This window comes from Melanerpes formicivorus, unplaced genomic scaffold, assembly GCF_026170545.1.
Source record: "Melanerpes formicivorus ecotype bairdi unplaced genomic scaffold, bMelFor1.0.p_v2 SCAF_79, whole genome shotgun sequence".
NCBI classification, from domain to species: domain Eukaryota; kingdom Metazoa; phylum Chordata; class Aves; order Piciformes; family Picidae; genus Melanerpes; species Melanerpes formicivorus.
In genome coordinates this window covers 1,786,693-1,809,220 of record NW_027142431.1, presented here as the reverse complement: position 1 = coordinate 1,809,220, position 22,528 = coordinate 1,786,693, and the positions used below count along the sequence as shown (strand labels likewise).

Below are 22,528 nucleotides of genomic sequence, written 5' to 3'. Positions count from 1 at the left end.
TTCACAGTTCTAATCAACTAAACCATGGCACATGCCTCATCCAGGCTCTTCCTAAACACCTCCAGTGATGGTGACTCCACCACCTCCCTGGGCAGCACATTCCAATGGCCAATCTCTCTTTCTGGGAAGAATTTCTTCCTACTAATATCAGCCTAAACCTCCCCTGGCACAGCTTGAGACTGTGTCCTCTGCTCTGTTGTTGTCCCATTCTCTGCAGCATTCTCACCCCAATCAGCTCAGAGGCTATGGATTTTTGCACAACTCACCAGTTAAGACTCAGTAGATGAGCTTCACAGTGACAGACACAGAACCACAGATGTTAGGACGTTTGGAAGGGACCTCCAGAGATCAGCCAGTCCAAACCCCCTGCCAGAGCAGCATCACCCAGGGCAGGTCACACAGGAACACATCCAGGTAAGTCTGGAAAGTCTCCAGAGCAGGAGACTCCACAACCTCTCTGGGCAGCCTGCTCCAGGGCTCTGCCACCCTCACAGAGGAAAAAGTTTCCCCTTCTGTTCCTGTGGCACCTCCTCTGCTCCAGCTTGCCCCCAGTGCCCCTTGTGCTGTCCTTGGACATCCCTGAGCAGAGCCTGGCTCCATCCTCCCCACACTGCCCTGCACATCTTTATCCCCAGCAGCGAGGTCACCCTCAGGCTCCTCTGCTCCAAGCCCCAGCTGCCTCAGCCTCTCCTCACAGGCAGATGTTCCACTTTCTCAAACAAAAAACTAAACTAAAATATATAAAAGCAAGAGGACAATCTCAGTGATTGGATCCATCTGACTGCTCACTGCAAACAGCCTTTCAGCAAGCACAGTTCTTCCTTCCCAACAGGCACTGGGGCAGCCACACTTCAAATCCTGGGGGGAGTTTTGGGTCCCTCTCTCCAAGAGAACATTGAAGGACTAGAGGGGGTCTGGAGAAGGGCAACGAAGCTGGTGGAGAACAGGTCTGGTGAGGAGCAGCTGAGGGACCTGGGGTTGTTTAGTCTGGAGAAGAGAAAGCTGAGGGGAGACCTCATTGCTCTCTACAGCTCCCTGAAAGGAGGTTGCACCGAGGTGGAGGTTGATCTCTTCTCCTTAGTGTCAGGTGATAGAACAAGAGGCAACAGCCTAAAATAGTGCCATGGGAGAGACAGGCTGCAAGAGTGGTGAGGTGCTGGAACAGGGAACCCAGGGAGCTCAAGGAGTCACCATCCCTAGAGGTGTGCAAGAAGTGTGTGGCTATGGCAATTCAGGACACGGTTTCATGGCCATGGTGGTGCTGTGTTGATGGTTGGACTGAATGGTCTTAGAGGGCTTTTCCAACTGAAACAGTTCTATGCTTCTCCAAGTCCTAGTGGTACAAAACAAAGCTTTTCTAAAGTAGGAATAGGCCTCTGGGAGTCTCCTTGCCCTTCCAGGAAGCAAGGATGCTCATTAGAGGGCTGCAATCCCTCTGCTCCATTTCTCTATGGAAAGGACACAGAATGGCGCCATTCCAGCCCTGCCTGCAGCCTCAGTCTTGAGGCTTTTCTCCTAAATCCTGAAGCTGTCAAGACCACATAACCAGACCTACAATCTTCAAAGAGCCTTCTAATCACTGACACAACCAGCAAAAAGTGGGAGCCAGCACTGCTCCTCTCCCCATTCTGTGCAGAACTGGAAGCCACTCACATATCAGACACCCATGTTTATGTCAGAAGAATTTGGTCTCCTCAGAAGCTTCTGCAAGCTTCAAGGGCTTGATCATCCCCAACTTAAAGAGTCAGGAAGGCTCCTAGCCTTCCAGCATGGAAAGACTGCACTCAGGAACCATGGGAAGGCTGTGGTGCAACATGAGGACAAAGCTAAAGGGCAGCAATGTAAAATGCTGACACTTTAGGATTTAGGGCAGGGGGCATCCAGCCATGGCAGGAGCTGGAGCCATACACAGAAGGAAGGATGTGGTCTGGACACAGTCCACAGAAGACAGAGATCTCTCCCCACAAAATCCTAGCAGAACATTTCAAAGAGTCTGGAGCAAGGAATACAGTATCACAGTATCACTTAGGTTGGAAAGGACCTCGAGGATCATCGAGTCCAACCTATCAACACAGACCCCATGACTAGACCATGGCACCAAGTGCCACATCCAATCCCCTCCAGGGATGGTGACTCAACCACCTCCCTGGGCAGCACATCCCAATGACGAATGACTCGCTCGGTGAAGAACTTCCTCCTCACCTCGAGTCTAAACCTCCCCTGGTGCAGCTTGAAACTGTGTCCCCTTGTTCTGGTGCTGGTTGCCTGGGAGAAGAGACCAACCCCTTCCTGGCTACAACCACCTTTCAGATAGTTGTAGAGGGCAATGAGGTCACCCCTGAGCCTCCTCTTCTCCAGGCTAAGCAACCCCAGCTCCCTCAGCCTCTCCTCACAGGGCTGTGTTCAAGGCCTCTCCCCAGCCTTGTTGCCCTTCTCTGGACACCTTCAAGTGTTTCAATGTCCTTCTTAAACTGAGGAGCCCAGAATTGGACACAGGACTCAAGGTGTGGCCTAACCAAAGCAGAGTGCAGGGGCACAATGACTTCCCTGCTCCTGCTGGCCACACTATTCCTAATGCAGGCCAGGATGCCATTGGCCCTCTTGGCCACCTGGGCACACTGCTGGCTCATGTTCAGGTGGCTGTCAATCAGCACCCCCAGGTCCCTCTCTGTTTGGCAGCTCTCAGCCACTCCGACCCCAGCCTGTAGCTCTGCATGGGATTGCCGTAGCCAAAGTGCAGCACTCGGCACTTGGACTTGTTGAATGCCATCCCATTGGACTCTGCCCATCTGTCCAGTCGGTCGAGGTCCCTCTGCAGAGCCTTTCTACCCTCTAACTGACTAACATCTGCCCCTAACTTGGTGTCATCTGCAAACTTGCTGATGACTGACTCAATCCCCTCATCCAGATCATCAATGAAGATGTTGAAGAGCACAGGGCCCAGCACTGATCCCTGGGGCACACCACTGGTGCCTGGCTGCCAGCTGGCTGTGGCACCGTTCACTACCACTCTCTGGGCCCGGCCCTCCAGCCAGTTCCTAACCCAGCACAGAGTGTAATGGTCCAATCCACGGGCTGACAGCTTAGCCAGCAGTTTGCTGTGGGGGACGGTGTCAAAGGCCTTGCTGAAGTCCAGGTAGACCACATCCACAGGCCTCTCCCTCTCCTTGGTGAAGGAAGACCCAGGAGAGATTCCATCAATGGCTATAAACACAGATGACAGGGCCAGGCCCTTTCCAGCAGTGCCCATCAACAGAGCAGGAGGCCATGGCCACAAACTGAAACACCTGAAACTCCATCTGAACACAGGAATGCACTTTCTTACTGTCAGAGTGATCAAGCACTGGAACAGGGCACCCAGGAAGGTTCTGAAGTGTCCATGTGAGAGAGATTCCAAACCTGACTGGTTTAGGGTAACCTGCTGCAGCTGACCCTGCTTAAACAGGGGGTTGGACTAGACTGAGCTCAAAGGATGCCTTCCAACCCAAATCTGAGACTCCAAATGTGAAAGAAGCCACTCAAAAGATGCCTTCCAACCTTCATTTGTGAACTCTAACTGTGAAAAGAAGCCATTAACACAAGCTGGAAGGATTATAAAAACCAAGGGGGAAAGGTTTTTGCATGTGCAGAAGGGAGAAAGAAATGAAAGGCTGGAAATGAGTCTCCTCCAGCTCCAAGGAGGATGAAAGAGAATGCAAAGTACAGCTTGATGATGCCCCCTTGGAGTGCAGGGTCATAAGGGGTGCTCATGCTTACACCTATTGTCTGATCCATTTGTCCAGAGCTTACTGCTGTCTCTGATGTTAAAGGTCTTTAGGATCTTCATCTCTTATGGCCCCAGGATATTAGGGGGTGAAAGAGACCTCCAAAGATCATCAAGTCCACTCCTGCTGCCAGGACAGGAACAGAGAGCAGGTTGGAGCAAACCAGCGAGGTTTGCTGGGGTGTTTGAACAAACAAAGTAAACAGGAGGAGGCTCTGGCATTTCCAGAGCCTCTCTGGGTATTAACAGGGGACCAGCACATCACAGAGATTTTCCACGTGGCTCCTCTCATGCTCTGCCTCTTTGTTTCCTATGACATCAGGAGATACATCAAAACTATTCCTTGGATGCATGAGGCAGATACTGAAGCACCCAAATCCAGTCAGAGTCCCTCCACAAACCTGTGTTCACAGGATCTCAGGATGGGAGGAGTTGGAAGAGACCTCTGGAGAGGTCTCTTCCAGGAGGACCTGCCAGAGCAGGACCAGAGAATTCAGCACAGGTCACACAGGAACACACCCAGGCAGGCCTGGAAAGGCTCCAGAGAAGGAGACTCCACAACCTCTCTGGGCAGCCTGCTCCAGGGCTCTGCCACCCTCAACAGTCAAGAAGTTCTTCCTCACATTGAGATGGAACCTCCTGTGCTGTAGTTTCCATCCATTGTCCCTTGTCCTATCCCAGGGTGCAACTGAGCAGGGCCTGTCCACTCCCTCTTGAGCTCCAGCCCTCAGATATTGATAGACATTGATCAGATCCCCTCTCAGTCTTCTCCTCTCCAGACTAAACAGCCCCAGGGCTCTCAGCCTCTCCTCACCAGGCAGTGCTCCAGTCCCTTCAGCATCCTGGTAGCCCTCCCTTGGACTCTCTCCAGCAGATCCCTGTCCCTCCTGAACTGGGGAGCCCAGAGCTGGATGCAATATTCCAGGGGAGGTCTCCTCAGGGCAGAGTAGAGGGGGAGGAGAACCTCCCTGGCTCTGCTGGACACACTCCTCTGAATGCAGCCCAGGATCCCATTGGCCTTCTTGGCCCCCAGGGCACATTGCTGTCCCATGCAGAGCTGCTTGTCCACCAGCACTCCCAGCTCCTTCTCCCCAGGGCTGCTCTCCAGCAGATCCCCTCCCAGCCTGTGCTGCTGCAGTTTGTTCTTCCTCCTCAGGTGCAGGACTCTGCACTGATCCTTGTTGAACCTCCTTAGGTTCCTCTCTGCCCAGCTCTCAGTCTGTCCAAGTCTCTGAATGGCCTCACAGCCTCCAGGTGTCTCAGCCAAGCCTCCCAGCTTGGTATCACCATGCCCTTATATAAAAGAGCTTCAGCACACCCAGTCTGTAACCAGGCTAAGTGGTGTTGCCACCATCACAATCCTTACAACACAAATACCTTAAATGCAATAGATGCAAAAGCATGGGAGAAAGAGGATTAGAAAAAGAGACGAGAAGAGTGTCAGCAGCAATTGGATAACTGAAAGAGGAGCTGCGGGAACAGAAACAGGATAAACAAAGCCAAGGGAATGCTGCTTCTCCAGCGTGGCACAGCTTCCCCCAAATCCCAGTTGCAAATGCAGACAAAAGGATAGAGAGTTCCCAGAGAGTGATGGTTATGGGAAATGAGGAAAGAAAACAATAAGCTCAGGATATTAACCACTTAACTGCTCAAGCTCTGCTAAATCTGCAGAGTATCTATGCATTGCCCAGCCATGTATCATTTGGTTTGCCTCCAAGGAATGTAGGAACAAACGTTGGGATCACATGGTGGGTTGGATAACATGAGAATAGACTGAAGAGCCCCAGGGCAGTACACTCACAGGCTGCAGAGTGATGTGTGATACACTTAAGAGCATCTGAAAGCAAGTGTGTGGTGACAGCTGTGGGGCAGGATGGCTGGAAGGCTAGGTGGACCTGCACAATGAGGAGATCCCTGCCTCAAAATAAAGTCATGGAGTTCTTCATCACTTATGAAGATACAAGGGGCAGGGGGGAAGGCTTTATGATCTTGCAGAGTGAAGCAGACGTGCCTCAAAGCCTGCTTTTCCATAGCTGTCAAGAAGCCTCATGGGGGAGAAGGCTTTAATCAGGTAGAAAACCTTGGCTTTGGGAACATCACAGAACCACAGAATGTTAGGGGTTGGAAGGGACCTGCAGAGATCATCCAGTCCAACCTCCCTGCCAGAGCAGCATCACCTACAGCAGGTCACACAGGAACACATCCAGGTGGGGTTTGTAAGTCTCCAGAGAAGCAGACTCCACAACCTCTCTCCTTTACATTATGAAGTGCTTCAAAGGAGCCTTCTTGAGCTTACAGCTAAGGGGAGGAAGAGTACAACATGATATGGATACAAGACTCTGAATGCAAACTAAATCAGATTACTTGGACCAAAAAGGCTGAAACTCCAAGGAAACATCTGAGCTGTTTAGCAACTTTAGAACTACCTTGATTTGCTACAGCTGCAAATATGTCAAACTAGAGAAGGGCAGATTCAGGTTGGATGTCAGGAACAAGTTCTGCACCGTGAAGGTAGTGGAACACTGCAACAGGTTGCCCAGGGAGGTGTTTGGGGCTCCATTCCTAGAGATATTCAAGCTGAGGCTCAACAGGTGTCTGGGCAACCTGACCTAGTGGAGGATGTCCCTGCTGAGTGCAGAGGGGGTTGGACTGCATGACCTTTGGAGGTCCCTTCCAACCCAAACCATTCTATGATTCTAAACCCTTCTAAATCCTAAGAGTGACCTAGCAGGGTATGGCCATGTAAGCCCAAGCCCAGGGCAGTAGTGCTGAGGTACACAGAACAGGAAGTGAAACGTTTGAAGAAAGCTAAGGATTCAAGCAGAAAGTCCAAAGGTGCCACTGGACACTGCAGGCAGAGCTCCCCATTCAGCAAAAGATAAAGTTCACAGCTGATTTAGGCTCTGTGTGCTGGATTTCTACCCTCTGTGGCCCAGCAGGCAGCTGTGTGCTGAGCTGCAGCCAGAGCAGGGAGAGCAGCAGCACAGGGAAGGGATTCTGTCCCTCTGCTCTGCTCTGACCCCACCTGCAGCACTGCCTCCAGTTCTGGTGCCCCAAGGACAAGAGGGACATAGAGCTGCTGGAGGGGTTCTGCAGGAAGCAACAAAGATGAGCAGAGGATTGGAGAACCTTCACTATGGAGGCATGCTGGAGAAGAGAAGGCTCTAAGGAGACCTTAGTAGAGCAGCCTTCCAGCACCTGAAGGGAGCTACAAGAAAGCCAGGAAGGGACTTTTGACAAGGGCTGTAGGGATAGGATGAGAGGGAATGGGTTGAAGATTGAGGAGAGCAGATTTAGACTGGAGATTAAAGAATTTCTTCCTACAGTGAGGGTGGTGAGACATTGGTACAGGTTGCCCAGGGAGGTGATGAATATCCTCTCCCTGGAGCTGTTCAAGGCCAGGTTGAATGAGGCCTTGAGCAACCTGGGGTGGTGGAAGCTGTCCCTGCCCATGGCAGGGGTTTGGAACTGGATGATCTTTAAGGTCCCTTACAATCTAAACCATTCTATGAATAACAATTCTAAGCAAATGCCTGAACAGAAGAAATCTCTCTCTGAAGCAGCCAAGAAGTGACAGCACAAATCCCAGTGAATACTCAAAGCAGAATCAAGTCTAAAACATCAGAAGAACATAAAGACATGAGGAGCAAGTTCTTCACAACGAGAGTGGTGGAACACTGGAACAGGCTGCCCAGGGATGTGGTTGAGGGCCCATCCCTGGAGACATTCAAGGTCAGACTTGACGAGACCCTGGGCAGCCTGATCTAGATGGAGGTATTCCTGCTGAGGGTAGGGGGGTTGGACAAGATAGAATACAATAAACCAGGTTGGAAGAGACCTTTGAGATCATCACATCCAACCTATCACCCAACACCACCTAATCAACTAACCCATGGCACCAAGCACCCTATCAAGTCTCCTTCTAAACACCTCCAATGATGGTGGCTCCACCACCTCCCTGGGCAGCACATTCCAATGGGCAATCACTCTGTGAAGAATTTCTTCCTAACAACCTCCCCTGGCACAGCTTGAGACTGTGTCCTCTTGTTCTGGTTGCCTGGGAGAAGAGGCCAACCCCCACCTGGCTACAACCTCCTTACAGGGAGTTGCAGAGAGCAAGAAGGTCTCCCCTGAGCCTCCTCTTCTCCAGGCTAAGCAACCCCAGCTCCCTCAGCCTCTCCTCACAGGGCTGTGCTCCAGACCCTTCCCCAGCTTTGTTGCCCTTCTCTGGACACCTTTGAGCAACTCAACCTCCTTCCTAAACTGAGGGGCCCAGAACTGGGCACAGGACTCAAGGTGTAGCCCAACCAGTGCAGTGTACAGGGGTACAATGACCTCCCTGCTCCTGCTGGCCACACTGTTCCTGATGCAGGCCAGGATGCCATTAGCACTCTTGGCCACCTGGGCACACTGCTGGCTCATGTTCAGCCTACCATCAACCAATATCCCCAGGTCCCTTTGAAGGTCCCTCCCAACCCAATGGAATGTGTGTATCTATTTTAGAGGCCTGTGTTGACTTCTCAGTACACAGGATGAACACTAGGAAATGCAGCAATTACCCAGTGAATTATCTATAAAGCTAAAGGCAGAATATGCCTGCAGTAGAGTTTTCAGGTTCAATAAGCCATTGGTCTTGATCAGCAGCTTTCAAGAGTTTTCAGACCAAGTTTCCACAAAGCTGGGCTGTAGAGAAGTTTTTCATCAGGGAAAAGTCTTCAGAAAAATCTCAGAATAAATAGAATAGATTTTAGATGATGCTATCCAAGCAGAAACAAAAGCCTTGTTCTTGCACAGCTGCACTTGCAGAGATACCATAGAACAAACATGCACAGACACCAGTAGCAGCTTCAGAATAAATGAGGAGAGTCCCACAGACAAAACACCTTCAGGAGCTACACTGGGGAGCTTTCCAAGATGGCAAAAGAAAGTATTTGTGAGAAGGAAAGTAGTTTAGTGAATGATGAAACTCCCTTCAATCAACACTGTTATTACTTGGATCAGGGCATGGGACAAAAAATAACAAGATAGAAATCCATCCTTTAAAATCACAGAATGGCTCAGGTCAGATGGGACCTCAGAGATCATCTGCTCCAACCTCCCCACCAGGGGCAGGGACACCTCTCAACTAGACTCAGCTGCTCAAGGCCTCACCCAACCTTGCCTTGAACACCCCCAGGGAGGAGGCAGCCACAGCCTCCCTGGGCAGCCTGTGCCAGACTCTCACCACCCTCACACTGAAGTTCTTCCTCAGCTCCAATCTAACCCTGCTCTCCCTCAGCTTCAAACCATTCCCCCTTCTCCTGTATCTAGACATCCTGAGGAAAATTCCCTCTGCAGCCTTCCTGGAGGATCCCTTCAACTATTGGAAGGCAGCTCTAAGGTCCCCCCAGAGTTTTATATTCTCCAGGCTGAACACCCCCAGCTCCCTCAACCTGTTCTCAGAGCAGAGGTGAAACTGGAGCAGGGCAGATTCAGGCTGGTCACCAGGAGGAAGTTCTGCACCGTGAGAGTGGTGAAATGCTGGAACAGGCTGCCCAGGGATGAACCTGGTTGAGTCCCTGACCCTGGAGACATTCAAGCTCAGGCTGGATGTGGCCCTGTGCAGCCTGCTCTAGGTGGAGGTGTCCCAGCTGAGCACAGGGCTGTTGGCCAAAATGCCCTTGGAGGCTCCCTTGCAGCCCAATGCAGTCTGTGGAGCTGTAAACCTGTAATTAACAGAGAACTGTTTGATGAGTGCTCCACAGTGAGTGAGAGCAAAACATGACAATCCCTTTGGTGCTGCTGCTGCCAAAGGGGATTTGTTAGCAGTACCTAATGCACAGACACATGGATTAAAAGCTCTAAGAGGTTATTTATATAGCTGGGCAAAATTTTTCCCTTTTAACCCACTGCAACCAGAGGTGATGATAAAAGACCTGTGGTCTTGAAACCTGACCTGAGAAGATGCTGTTTCAGAAAAGGCAAAAATCCACTCCAATGCATCTCAGTTCTCCAAGACAAAACTTGAAATCAATGCTCCACAGGCTGTAGTGAGGGGAGGTTAATCTCAGGTCATCAGGAAACACAAACAACTGAAGTCTTTTCAGACTTGCCTGACTGATCACCCTGCATTCTGTTACAGTATTGACAGTTTCCACCAGCCCAGGATTTGCCCAGACCTGTTTGGTGACCCCACAGAAGCAGCATCTTGTGCAGCTGAGAATTGCTTTCACCCTTGTGAAGCCTGTTGGAGAAAACACTTCTGGGTTTAAGCCTCTGAGTGTTGTTGTCTCTGGGGTTTGCGGCTTGGGGTTTTTTAATTGCAAGCTGCTGGTTATGCTGCATGATCCTCTCCTTAAATGTACTGCTGGAACAGGATGAGCAGAGGGCTGGAGCACCTCTCCTGTGGGGACAGACTGAAGGAGTTGGGGCTGTTCAGTCTGGAGAAGAGAAGGCTCCCAGGTGACCTCATTGTGGCCTTCCAGTATCTGAAGGGGGCTACAGGAAGGCTGGGGAAGGACTGCTCAGGATCTCAGGGAGTGATAGGACTAGGGGGAATGGAATGAAGCTGGAGGTGGGGAGGAAGTTCTTCCCCATGAGAGTGGTGAAGCCCTGGAATGGGTTGTCCAGGGAGGTGGTTGAGGCCCTGTCCCTGGGGGTGTTTAAGGCCAGGCTGGATGAGGCTGTGGCCAGGCTGATCTAGTGTGGGGTGTCCCTGCCCATGGCAGGGGGGTTGGAACTAGATGATCCCTGTGGTCCCTTCCAACCCTGACTGGTACTGTGATACTATGAAAAGGGAATGAGATCTCCTCTGCTCTCCCCTCACTGGTCCAGCTTTCATCTCTTCCATGTGCATTGAGATCTGTGCCTTTGAGTGGGGAGGGTTTTATTTCAGAGAAGGCACTTGACTGTGAATGTAGGTGAGAAAGGGAATCAGAAGGAGTTCTGTGTTTTAAGCAGCCCCCACAAAGCAGGCTTTTCTTATGCCGTGTGTGTGTGCCAGCAGCCATTTGAGAAAGAAACGTGCTTTTCTGGGGCCTTAAAATGAGATCTGAGCTCTAGGGAAAGCATTCACTTTTTCTTCTTTTTATCTGTAACTTTTGAAGACCAAAGAATGAATTTGATTCATCTGTAATGGTTTCTTCCCTCTGCTCTTCACAGATTTTGAGATTAGCTTCTCTGATCTTGCTGCTTTTTGCTGTTCTGAATTACAGGGCTCACCTCCTAGCGCTCCCTGGTCGTGTTCTCCCATACAAAACATCAGTGCTCTTCTGTGGCAGACTGGATTTAGGAAGGGCAGGTCCTGCCTCTCCAACCTGATCTCCTTCCATGCCCAGGTGACTGCCTGGTGGATGTGGGGCAGGCTGTGGATGTAGTCTACCTGGACTGCAGCAAGGCCTTTGACACCGTCCCCCACAGCAAACTCCTGGCCAAGCTGTCAGCCCCTGGCTTGGACAGCAGCACTCTGAGCTGGGTTAGGAACTGGCTGGAGGCTGAGCCCAGAGAGTGGTGGTGAAATGGTGCCACAGCCAGCTGGCAGCCAGGCACCAGTGGTGTGCCCCAGGGATCAGTGCTGGGCCCCATCCTGTTCAGTATCTTTATTGATGATCTGGATGAGGGGATTGAGTCCGTCATCAGCAAATTTGCAGATGACACCAAGCTGGGGGCAGGAGTTGATCTGTTAAGAGGGCAGAAGGGCTCTGCAGAGGGACCTTAACAGGCTGGACAGATGGGCAGTGTCCAACAGGATGGCATTCAACAAGCCCAAGTGCTGGGTGCTGCACTTTGGTCACACCAACCCCATGCAGAGCTACAGGCTGGGGTCAGAGTGGCTGAGAGCAGCCAGGCAGAGAGGGACCTGGGGTTACTGATTGACAGCCACCTAAACATGAGCCAGCAGTGTGCCCAGGGGGCCAAGAAGGCCAATGGCATCCTGGCCTGCATCAGGAACAGTGTGGCCAGCAGGAGCAGGGAAGTCATTATGCCCTGTGCTCAGCACTGCTTAGGCCACACCTTGAGTCCTGTGTCCAGTTCTGGGCTCCTCAGTTTAAGGACATTGAGACACTTGAAGGTGTCCAGAGAAGGGCAACAAAGCTGGGGAGGGGTCTGGAGCACAGCCCTGTGAGGAGAGGCTGAGGGAGCTGGGGTTGCTTAGCCTGGAGAAGAGGAGGCTCAGGGGAGACCTTCTTGCTCTCTCCAGCTCCCTGAAGGGAGGCTGTAGCCAGGTGGGGGTTGGTCTCTTCTCCCAGGCAACCAGCCCCAGAACAAGAGGACACAGTCTCAAGCTGTGCCAGGGGAAGTTTAGGCTGGAGGTGAGGAGGAAGTTCTTCACTGAGAGAGTTGTTAGCCATTGGAATGTGCTGCCTAGGGAGGTGGTGGAGTCCCCATCCCTGGAGGTGTTGAAGAGGGGATTGGATGTGGCACTTGGTGCCATGGTCTAGTCATGAGGTCTGTGGTGACAGGTTGGACTCAATGACCTTTGAGGCCTCTTCCAACCTTGGTGATACTGTGATACTCTGAAAACACTTCTTGGAGCTGGAGTTTAATGGGATTCCTGGTTGCTTTGGAAGCAGAAAGAATTGTAAGCTGCTAATTTCTTGCAGATTGATCATCTACTGCAGTGAGCTATTATTATTTTTCTCTTCTGACAACTAGCTAAGTCAGAAAAGTCCATTACTAATCTCAGGTCTAAGAGATTCAGTGCTGCCCCAAAATTACCCAAACAATTGCTGCCTTTGTGATGCACTGTGAGGTACCCCAGAAGGAAAACAAACTCAGCTTGATTGTAATCACTTGTTCAGTTTGGTTGTCTTGAAGTAATTGCTGGGCAAGGAATCTCTAGAGGGTTTTCAGAAGCACAACAGCTCAGACACAAGGGACCTTACAGGAAGGCTGCAGAGGGACTCTTCATCAGGGTGTCTAGAGACAGGACAAGGGGGAATGGTTTGGAGCTGAGGGAGAGCAGGGTTAGACTGGAGCTGAGGAAGTCCTTCAGCAGGAGGGTGATGAGCCTCTGGAATTGGAATGTAGGTCTAAGGTCTGCCTGGAGCCTTCTCTGCCTCCAATAAAATATTATTAAGGTCAAAATGAAATAAAAAAAGGAATCCAAGTGTGCTGGGTGTCTGAATGCTGACCATGGGGAAAAAAATAGTTCCTTTTGAGAAAACAACCTCCCCCACTCTGGGTCCATGCTGTCTCAACAAAAGCCAGAAATCAGGCCTCTTGTAAGTCAGCAGGGCAAGAGAGGGGATTCTGCCCCTTGACTCGGCTCTGCTGAGACCTCACCTCCAATCCTGCCTCCAGTTCTGCTGTCCTCAGCAGCAGAAGGACACAGAGCTGCTGGAGTGAGGCCAGAGGAGGCCACAAGGATGATCCAAGGGCTGGAGCAGCTCTGCTGTGAGGATAGGCTGAGGGAGCTGGGGGTGTTCAGCCTGGAGAAGAGAAGACTCTGGGGGGACCTTAGAGCTGCCTTCCAGTACCTGAAGGGATCCTCCAGGAAGGCTGCAGAGAGACTTTTCCTGAGGGTGTCTAGAGACAGGAGAAGGGGGAATGGTTTGAAGCTGAGGGAGAGCAGGGTGAGACTGGAGCTCTGCTGTGAGAATAGGCTGAGGGAGCTGGAGGTGTTCAGCCTGGAGAAGAGAGGACTCTAGGCAGGGACCTTAGAGCTACCTGATGGGATCCTACAGAATCCTACAGGAAGGCTGGAAAGAGACTTTCCATAAGGATGTCTAGAGAGGAGAAGGGGGAAGGGTTTGAAGCTGAGGAAAAGGAGATTTAGTCTGGAATTTAGCAAGAACCACACAGAGGAGCTAAGCCCCAGCAAGGAGCCCAGCCCCAGCAAGGAGCCCCAGCCAGCACCTGTGGATGATATTGAAGCAGTCATCAATCCTGGCCCTAACAACCGGGGGGCCACCAGGCCCCCCGGCCTTTGTTGTCACCACCACCATCACCCAGTGTGCACCATGGGCACTCACCAAGGATGAGAGGAGGATCCTCAGCCCAGATGAGCCCAGCTTAGGGCTGCTGCCTTTCCTGGGGGGGACTAAAAAGGGGAGTGGGTGGGGAGGCCAAAGTGGCCACACCTGGGGTGGGAGGAGACTGCAACAGAGCCCAGGTGCTCTGGGATGTGAGGGGGAAAAGGGGTGGGTGAGGGACTTTCAGGTAATGATAGGACTGGGGGGAATGGGAAAAAAAGATAGAAATGGGTAGATTCAGAATGGATCTTAGCAAGAAATTCTTCCCCATGAGAGTGGAGAAGATACTGGAAGAGTTTGCCCAGGGAGGTGGTGGAAACATCATCCCTGGGAGATTTTCAAGCCAGGATGTGGCTCTGGGCAACCTGATCTAGTGTGAGGGGTCCCTGCCCATGGCAGGGGGGTTGGAATTGGATGATCCTTGAGGTCCCCTCCAATAATTCTATGATTCTATGTTTCTAAAACAAATTTGCAGTTTAGGCTGGATGTCAGGAAGAAATTCTTTCCCAGAAAGAGAGGCTGGCCATTGGAATGTGCTGCCCAGGGAGGTGGTGGAGTCACTGTCCTTGGAAGTGTTTTAAAAGGGACTGGGTGAGGCACTTGGTGCCATGGTTTAGTTGATTAGATGGTGCTGGGTGATAGGTTGGACTGGATGATCTCTGAAGTCTTTTCCAACCTGGTTAATTCTGTGATTCTGTGACAAGGGGCAATGGGTGGAAGTTCAGGCATAGGAAGTTCCATGGAAACATGAGGAAAAAATTTTTCCCTGTGAGGGTGAGAGAGCCCTGGAAGAGGCTGCCCAGGGGTGGTTGTGGAGTCTCCCTCTCTGGAGGTATTCAAAACTCACACAGGTTCATTCCTGAGTGATCTGGTGTAGGTGATCCTGCTCTGGCAGGGGGGCTGGACTAGATGATCCTTTGAGGTCCCTTCCAACCCCAAATATTCTGTGAGGTTTTTCTGTGATTATATATTAAGAAGTTGGAGTAGATGATCAACACTGCCCTGCACCACATCCTGGTCTCTAGGCTGGTGACACATGGGTGTGATGGGTGGACCACTAGATGGATAAGGAACTGGCTTGATGGCCGCACCCAAGGAGTGGCTGTCCATGGGTCCATGTCCCAGTGGAGGCCAGGGACAAGCAGAGGCCCTCAGGGATCAGTCCTGGCACCAGGCTTGTTCAACATCTTTGTGGGTGCCATGGACAGTGGCATTGAGTGCACCCTCAGCAGGTTTGCTGATGACACCAAGCTGTGTGGGGCAACAGACAGGATGGAGGGAAGGGAGGCCATCCAGAGGGACCTGGACAGGCTGGAGAGGTGGGCACAAGCCAACCTCAGCAGGTTCAACAAGACCAAGGGCAGGGTCCTGCAGCTGGGTGGAGGCAATCCCAGGCACAAATCCAGGCTGGGCAGGGACTGGCTGGAAAGCAGCCCTGAGGAGAGAGACTTGGGGGTGCTGGTGGACGAGAAGCTCAACAGGAGCTCTCAGTGTGCACTTGCAGCCCACAAAGCCAATCAGATCCTGGGCTGCAGCAGGAGAAGTGTGGCCAGCAGGGCAAGGGAGGTGATTCTCCCCCTCTGCTCAGCTCTGCTGAGACCCCACCTGGAGTACTGCCTCCAGGTCTGGAGCCCCTATTGCAAGAGGGATCTGGAGGTGCTGGAAGGTGTCCAGAGAAGGGCCACAAGGATGAGCAGAGGGCTGGAGCACCTCTCCCATGAGGACAGACTGAAGGAGTTGGGGCTGTTCAGTCTGGAGAAGAGAAGGCTCCCAGGTGACCTCATTGTGGCCTTCCAGTATCTGAAGGGGGCTACAGGAAGGCTGGGGAGGGACTGCTCAGGATCTCAGGGAGTGATAGGACTAGGGGGAATGGAATGAAGCTGGAGGTGGGGAGATTCAGGCTGGAGGTGAGGAGGAAGTTCTTCCCCAGGAGAGTGGTGAAGCCCTGGAATGGGTTGTCCAGGGAGGTGGTTGGGGCCCTGTCCCTGGAGGTGTTTAAGGCCAGGCTGGATGAGGCTGTGGCCAGGCTGATCTAGTGTGGGGTGTCCCTGCCCATGGCAGGGGGGTTGGAACTAGATGATCCTTGTGGTCCCTTCCAACTCTGACTGATACTATGATACTATGATCTCTGAGGACCCTTCCAGCCTCAGCCATCCTATGATTCTATGACATTATCAATTATGTTTTACAACTGCAGGCTAACACAGATAACATTTTTCTCAAGCTGACATGAATTTTTTTTTCCCCTTGTGAAACTGAACCCAAAAAAGAAGCCTTCTCCACAGATCCTGTCAGAAAAGTGACTTGATGAAGTAATTGGCATTTAGGAGATCAGAAATCAGAACTCAAACTTCACTGCTGCCACTGCAGTGACAATGTGATAGTGTCTGGGGGGGGATCAGCTGAAGAAAGACCTCACATGTATTGCACTGCTTTGGGATTGCTGCAGACATTTGGTAAGCAAACGTGAGTGGTAAGCAATGCCACTTGTGACAGAACAGAAAGAGCTCTGGAGCTTCAAGGCTGTAATCATTTTGTACATTTCTAGGCACAAAGTACTTTTTAAAGCAAAATATTTCCCCCCTGCAGCTGCTCTCTCCTAGATGTACTGTCATCCTGCATCTTCCTCCTCCCACAACTGGAATGGAAGGAAGAAATGACAAGACAAAGTGCTCAATCCTAAAACATTACAGCTCTCCACACCTCAGCAGGAGCAGACCCTACCTTGGGTACTACATCCAGTTCTGCTGTCCCCAGCAGGACACAGAGCTGTTGGAGTCTGCCTGCCTGTCAGAATCAAGAGAGGGGATTCTGCCCCTTTGCTCTGCTCTGCTGGGACCCCACCTCCAATCCTGCCTCCAGTTCTGCTGTCCCCAGCAGAAGGAGGACACAAAGCTGGTGGAGTGAGTCCAGAGGAGGCCACAAGGATGATCCAAGGGCTGGAGCAGCTCTGCTGTGAGGATAGGCTGAGGGAGCTGGGGGTGTTCAGCCTGGAAAAGACTCTGGGGGGGACCTTAGAGCTGCCTTCCAGTACCTGAAGGGATCTTCCAGGAAGGCTGCAGAGAGACTTTTCCTGAGGGTGTCTAGAGACAGGACAAAGAGGAATGATTTGTAGCTGAAAGAGAGCAGGGTTAGACTGGAGCTGAAGATGTTCTTCAGTATGAGGGTGATGAGACTTTGGAAAATGGCTGCCCAGGAGTTTGTGGCTGCCTCCTCCCTGGGGGTGTTCAATTCCAGACTGGGTAAGGCCTTGGGCGACCCAATCTGGCTGAGAGGTGTCCCTGCCCATGGCAGAGATGATCTCTGAGATGACTTCCAACCTAAGCCACTCTATGATTAATAGACAAAAAAAAACCCCATGTGCATGATGAGTTGGTGCAATTACAATCAACCATGCAAGTTGCTTCCTTTCCCAATATTGACACTAAAGACACACAGGCACTTGTAAAACCCTGTCATAAACCAAGTAGGAATTCACAGGAGCTCCTACTGACAGATGTCTCCCAACAGGGGTCAATGCCAGGTTGCTCTTTCCCAGCTCAGCTTTGCAATCTGTTCTTATCTGGTTTATTATCTTATTGTTCTGCTGCTCTGAAGAATTATACAGATTTGAAACACCAAGAAAAAAGCCTGGATAAGACAAAGGCTTTAGATGAATCTCTAAAGCTGTGGTGGCTCTGATCCAAGTTTAGCTCCACAGACTTCAGCTGAAAGACTGAAGTCTGGGTAAAGGAAAATTGATTGCAAGGCACAACTGATAGCTGCTGTGCAAAGAGATGATCCAAGGGCTGGAGCAGCTCTGCTGTGAGGACAGGCTGAGGGAGCTGGGGGTGTTCAGCCTGGAGAAGAGAAGACTCTGGGGCGACCTTAGAGCTGCCTTCTAGTACCTGAAGGGGTAGGGTAGGATAGGATAGGATAGGATAGGATAGGATAGGATAGGATAGGATAGGATAGGATAGGATAGGATAGGATAGGAAAGAAAATAGAATAGAATAGAATAGAATAGAATAGAATAGAATAGAATAGAATAGAATAGAATAGAATAGAATAGAATAGAATAGAATAGAATAGAATTAACCATAGATCATTGAGTCCAACCTATCACCCAACACCATCTAATCAACTAAACCATGGCACCAAGTGCCACATCCAGGCTCTTCCTAGGGATGGTGACTCCACCATTCTGCTGGGTGCTCCTGGGCAGCACATTCCAATGGCCAATCTCTCTTTCTAGGAAGAACTTTCTCCTCACCTCCAGCCTAAACTTCCCCTGGCACAGCTTGAGACTGTGTCCTCTTGCTCTGGTGCTGGTTGCCTGGGAGAAGAGACCAACCCCCACCTGGCTACAACCTCCCTTCAGGGAGTTGTAGAGAGCAAGAAGGTCACCCCTGAGCTTCCTCTTCTCCAGGCTAAGCAACCCCAGCTCCCTCAGCCTCTCCTCACAGGGCTGTGCTCCAGACCCCTCCCCAGCTTTGTTGCCCTTCTCTGGACACCTTCCAGCAGCTCAACATCTTTGCTAAACTGAGGAGCCCAGAAATGGACACAGGACTCAAGGTGTGGCCTAAGCAGTGCTGAGCACAGGGCAGAATGACTTCCCTGCTCCTGCTGGCCACACTGTTCCTGATGCAGGCCAGGATGCCATTGGCCTTCTTGGCCAGCTGGGCACACTGCTGGCTCATGTTCAGCTGCTGTCAACCAGTACCCCCAGATCCCTTTCTGCCTGGCTGCTCTCAGCCACTCTGACCCCAGCCAGTAGCACTGCATGGGGTTGGTGTGGCCAATGTGTAGAACCCTACAGGAGGGCTGCAGAGGGACTTTTCATGAGGGTGTCTAGAGACAGGACAAGGTGGAATGGTTTGAAGCTCAGGAAAGAGTGCTTTTAGGCTGGATCTTAGGAAGAAGTTCTCCATTCTGAGGGTGGTGAGAGTCTGGAACAGGCTGCCCAGGGAGGTTGTGGCTGCCTCCTAGCTGGAGGTGTTCAAGGCCAGGTTAGGTGAGGCCTTGGGCAGCTGAGTCTAGTTGAGAGGTGTCCCTGCTCATGGGAGGGAGGTTGGACTAAATGACCTCTGAGGTCCCTTCCAACCTGAGCCATTCTATCATGCTGTGATTGCATGATTCCATGAAAATGGAGAGAATATGTCTAAAAAATGAGTTAGTATTTACAAGGAAGCAAAGGATGTAAGGTTTTGTAGGGTTTCTCCCAGGAAAGAATTGTGTGAGGTTTATTCACAGTAATAGCCAAACAGAGGGGACACCAGACAAGACTGAAAAGTGATTTGTAAGTGATAAAAAAGCGATAAAAGTGACAAAAACAGTGCAGAGCAATCCTCAGAGCAAAACCAAGGCCAACTGCTGTCACCTCAGCTTAAATCTTACCCATTTCTGAAGCCAAAATTGACTGATAGCATTCTAGACAGATGTAGATGGAAGCAGTTCTTTCATTCCCACACAGGGAATCTGTTCTACAGCTATACCAAGTCCTGCTTTATGAAACACCCACAGGCTTCCCTTCCATCCACAGCCTACAACAGGCTTTTGCTGCTAAAGGGCAAACAGATGTGGAGCTGCCTGCAGAAACAGTAAAAATCCATCTAACTTTGAACAGAGTGAAAAGCACAGATAAGCAGAAGTGAAAGAAATGAGGCTCACCAAACACCACATCAGGATGTCTGGTGTTGCACATGTGTGGCCCTCCCTAAGCAGGCCTTTTGGGGTGTTCATGGAAAGTCAGGTACCATAAAAGTCTGCAGTTTGAAGTGTGGGGGGAGGGGAACATCAAGAAGAACTGCAGTGTTTTTATCTTGAACTTTCTCTCCAGTATTTCTGAGCAGACATGGAACTTGTCACACCACCACCACATTCCAAAGGCTTCTCCCCATCTGTTTCCTTCGTAAAATCTGATTCAGGCTTGCAGAACCTGCAGCTTTTCAAGGGGGTTTTTGCTATCTTTCTTTCCTGTCTCTCATATATATATGTATATTCTAGTACTTTCATTAAATATGTATGTGCATCTACACACAACTTGGATTAGGAACTGGCTTGATGGCCGCACCCGAAGAGTGGCTGTCCATGGGTCCATGTCCCAGTGGAGGCCAGGGACAAGCAGAGGCCCTCAGGGATCAGTCCTGGCACCAGGCTTGTTCAACATCTTTGTGGGTGCCATGGACAGTGGCATTGAGTGCACCCTCAGCAGGTTTGCTGATGACACCAAGCTGTGTGGTGCAGCAGACAGGCTGGAGGGAAGGGAGGCCATCCAGAGGGACCTGGACAGGCTGGAGAGGTGGGCACAAGCCAACCTCAGCAGGTTCAACAAGACCAAGGGCAGGGTCCTGCAGCTGGGTGGAGGCAATCCCAGGCACAAATCCAGGCTGGGCAGGGACTGGCTGGAAAGCAGCCCTGAGGAGAGAGACTTGGGGGTGCTGGTGGACGAGAAGCTCAACAGGAGCTCTCAGTGTGCACTTGCAGCCCAGAAAGCCAACCAGATCCTGGGCTGCAGCAGGAGAAGTGTGGCCAGCAGGGCAAGGGAGGTGATTCTCCCCCTCTGCTCAGCTCTGGGGAGACCCCACCTGGAGTACTGCCTCCAGTTCTGGAGCCCCTATGACAAGGGAGATCTGGAGGTGCTGGAAGGTGTCCAGAGAAGGGCCAGGAGGATGAGCAGGGGGCTGGAGCACCTCTCCTGTGAGGACAGACTGAAGGAGTTGGGGCTGTTCAGTCTGGAGAAGAGAAGGCTCCCAGGTGACCTCATTGTGGTCTTCCAGTATCTGAAGGGGGCTACAGGAAGGCTGGGGAGGGACTGCTCAGGATCTCAGGGAGTGATAGGACTAGGGGGAATGGAATGAAGCTGGAGGTGGGGAGATTCAGGCTGGAGGTGAGGAGGAAGTTCTTCCCCAGGAGAGTGGTGAAGCCCTGGAATGGGTTGTCCAGGGAGGTGGTTGGGGCCCTGTCCCTGGAGGTGTTTAAGGCCAGGCTGGATGAGGCTGTGGCCAGGCTGATCTAGTGTGGGGTGTCCCTGCCCATGGCAGGGGGGTTGGAACTGGATGATCCTTGTGGTCCATTCCAACTCTGACTGATACTGTGATACTATCATACCAAAAAATGCCTCCCTCCTTATACACTTCTCCCTTTTGGCACCAGTTTGAAATAGTCTTTGAAGAAAAAAGTCCCATCAAACCAAACCTGATGGGTAGTAGAAACTAGAATTGCCTACTTAGAAGCACTAAATCATGTTAGATGCTAGGACTTCTTGACTATGAAGTGTGCCATAAAACATAATTAAATACCTAATGAACCCATCTGGTATCGATGAGGTTGCTCCACTTATCAGGGGCAGAGCCTTCAGCCAGTCACAGATGAGGCTGTTCAGCCTGCAGAGAAGGCTCCAGGGACATCTTACAGCAGCCTTCCAGTACCTGAATTGGCTACAAGAAAGCCAGGAAGGAACTTCTGACAAGGACTTGTGGTGATAGGATGAGAGGGAATGGATTGAAGCTTGAGAAGTGCAAATTTAGACTGGAGATTAGGAAGAAATTCTTCAGAGTGAGGGTGGGGCGACAGTGGAGCAGGTTGCCTGGGGAGGTTGTGGATGTCCCCTGCCTGGAGGTGCTCAAGGCCAGCCTGGATGAGGAGTCCTTGAGCACCCAGGGCTGTGGGAGGTGTCCTTGCCCATGGCAGGGGGCGGGTGGAACCAGATGATCGTCAGGGTCCCTTCCAACCCAAACCCTTCTATGAATTTAGGAATCACAGCAGCCTTGCCTGGTGCTGCCCATGTGTGCCCCCAGCCCGTGCAGGGCAGCCAGATACAACCCAGGGTCGGGCTGGTTTGAAACCGAGAGGGCTGGTGGGGTAAGCAGGCATTTCTGCTCAGGCCATGGCATGTCCACGTCCCTGCTGGGCAGCCCAGCTGCTGCCTGTCCCACTCCCGACACGGGCGAGCAGATGGCCGCAAGGTGCACCCCAGGCCCCGCCGCCAGGCTCCAGCCCCCCGAGGCAGGGCAGGGCAGGGCTGCCCGCAGGGCATCACCCAGGTCTGCGGCCCCGCGGCGGGGGGCGACCTCAGCACACGCTGCAGGGCGTTACAGCGAGGCCTCGGCAAGAGGAGGAGAGGGCGCTGAGCGCGGCCGAGGCGCCGGCAGGCTGCGCGCTTCCCCTCGCCCCGGCGGCAGAGCTGCAGCAGGCGGCGGAGCTGCAGCAGGCGGCGGGACCCCGCGGGACGGGCGGCCCCGGGCCAGCGCTGCAGCCCCGGGCCAGCGCTGCAGCCCGGCGGAGGGGCGCCGCCAACCCCGCAGCCCCGCTTCCCCCACGGGAGAAGGGTGAGGGGAGCCCAGCAAACACGCACCTGGCCCGCGCAGATCCGGCCGCGCCGGCACCAGCAGAGCCCCCGGCACGGGCGGGGCAGGCACAGCCCCCGCAACCAACCGGCCGCCTGGGGAAGGAGGAGCCGGCGCCGGAGGGGACGGAAAGGGGGCGGGGGTCGGCCGGGCCTGGTTGGTGCTGTATGCCCCGAGGCTGCCCGCCGCAGTGCGGAAGGCGCCTCAGGGGCCGCGCCCCGCCGGGGCGGCCCAGCAGGGCAGGTCGGGCCGCGGCGCTCCGCAGGCCTCGCTGGGGGGAGGGGAGGCAGGCCCGGCCCGGGCCCTCCCGCCTGAGCTGGGTGTGTGGAGGAGGAGGCCTAAACAGCGCCGTCCGTGCGCCGTCCCCGGGGCAGGAGTGCGCTGCCGGCTACGGGCAAGCAGCTGGACGTGAGGAGGCTTTCCAGCTGCTGCCTGCGGGCAGAGCCTGGCGATACCATAGCGGAGTCACGGGGTGTGAGGGGTTG

General features: G+C 52.5%; 1 protein-coding gene across 3 annotated transcripts in view; it reads right to left on the bottom strand.

Moving 5' to 3' along the window:
- Nucleotides 1-22,210, bottom strand: part of CPQ (carboxypeptidase Q) — a 128,990-nt gene extending 106,780 nt beyond the window's left edge. For 2 of the 3 annotated variants that reach the window (XM_068164318.1, XM_068164319.1), the window contains exon 1: nucleotides 22,052-22,210. Coding sequence is in view for 1 of the 3 variants with exons in the window: in XM_068164317.1 (XP_068020418.1) it covers nucleotides 20,997-21,009 (13 nt within the window). In the remaining 2 variants the exon portion in view is untranslated. Of the gene's footprint in view, nucleotides 1-20,996; nucleotides 21,107-22,051 lie in introns of those variants that run through there. The other variant, XM_068164317.1, reaches the window with a different exon arrangement.
- Between the last annotated feature and the right edge of the window lie 318 nt (nucleotides 22,211-22,528).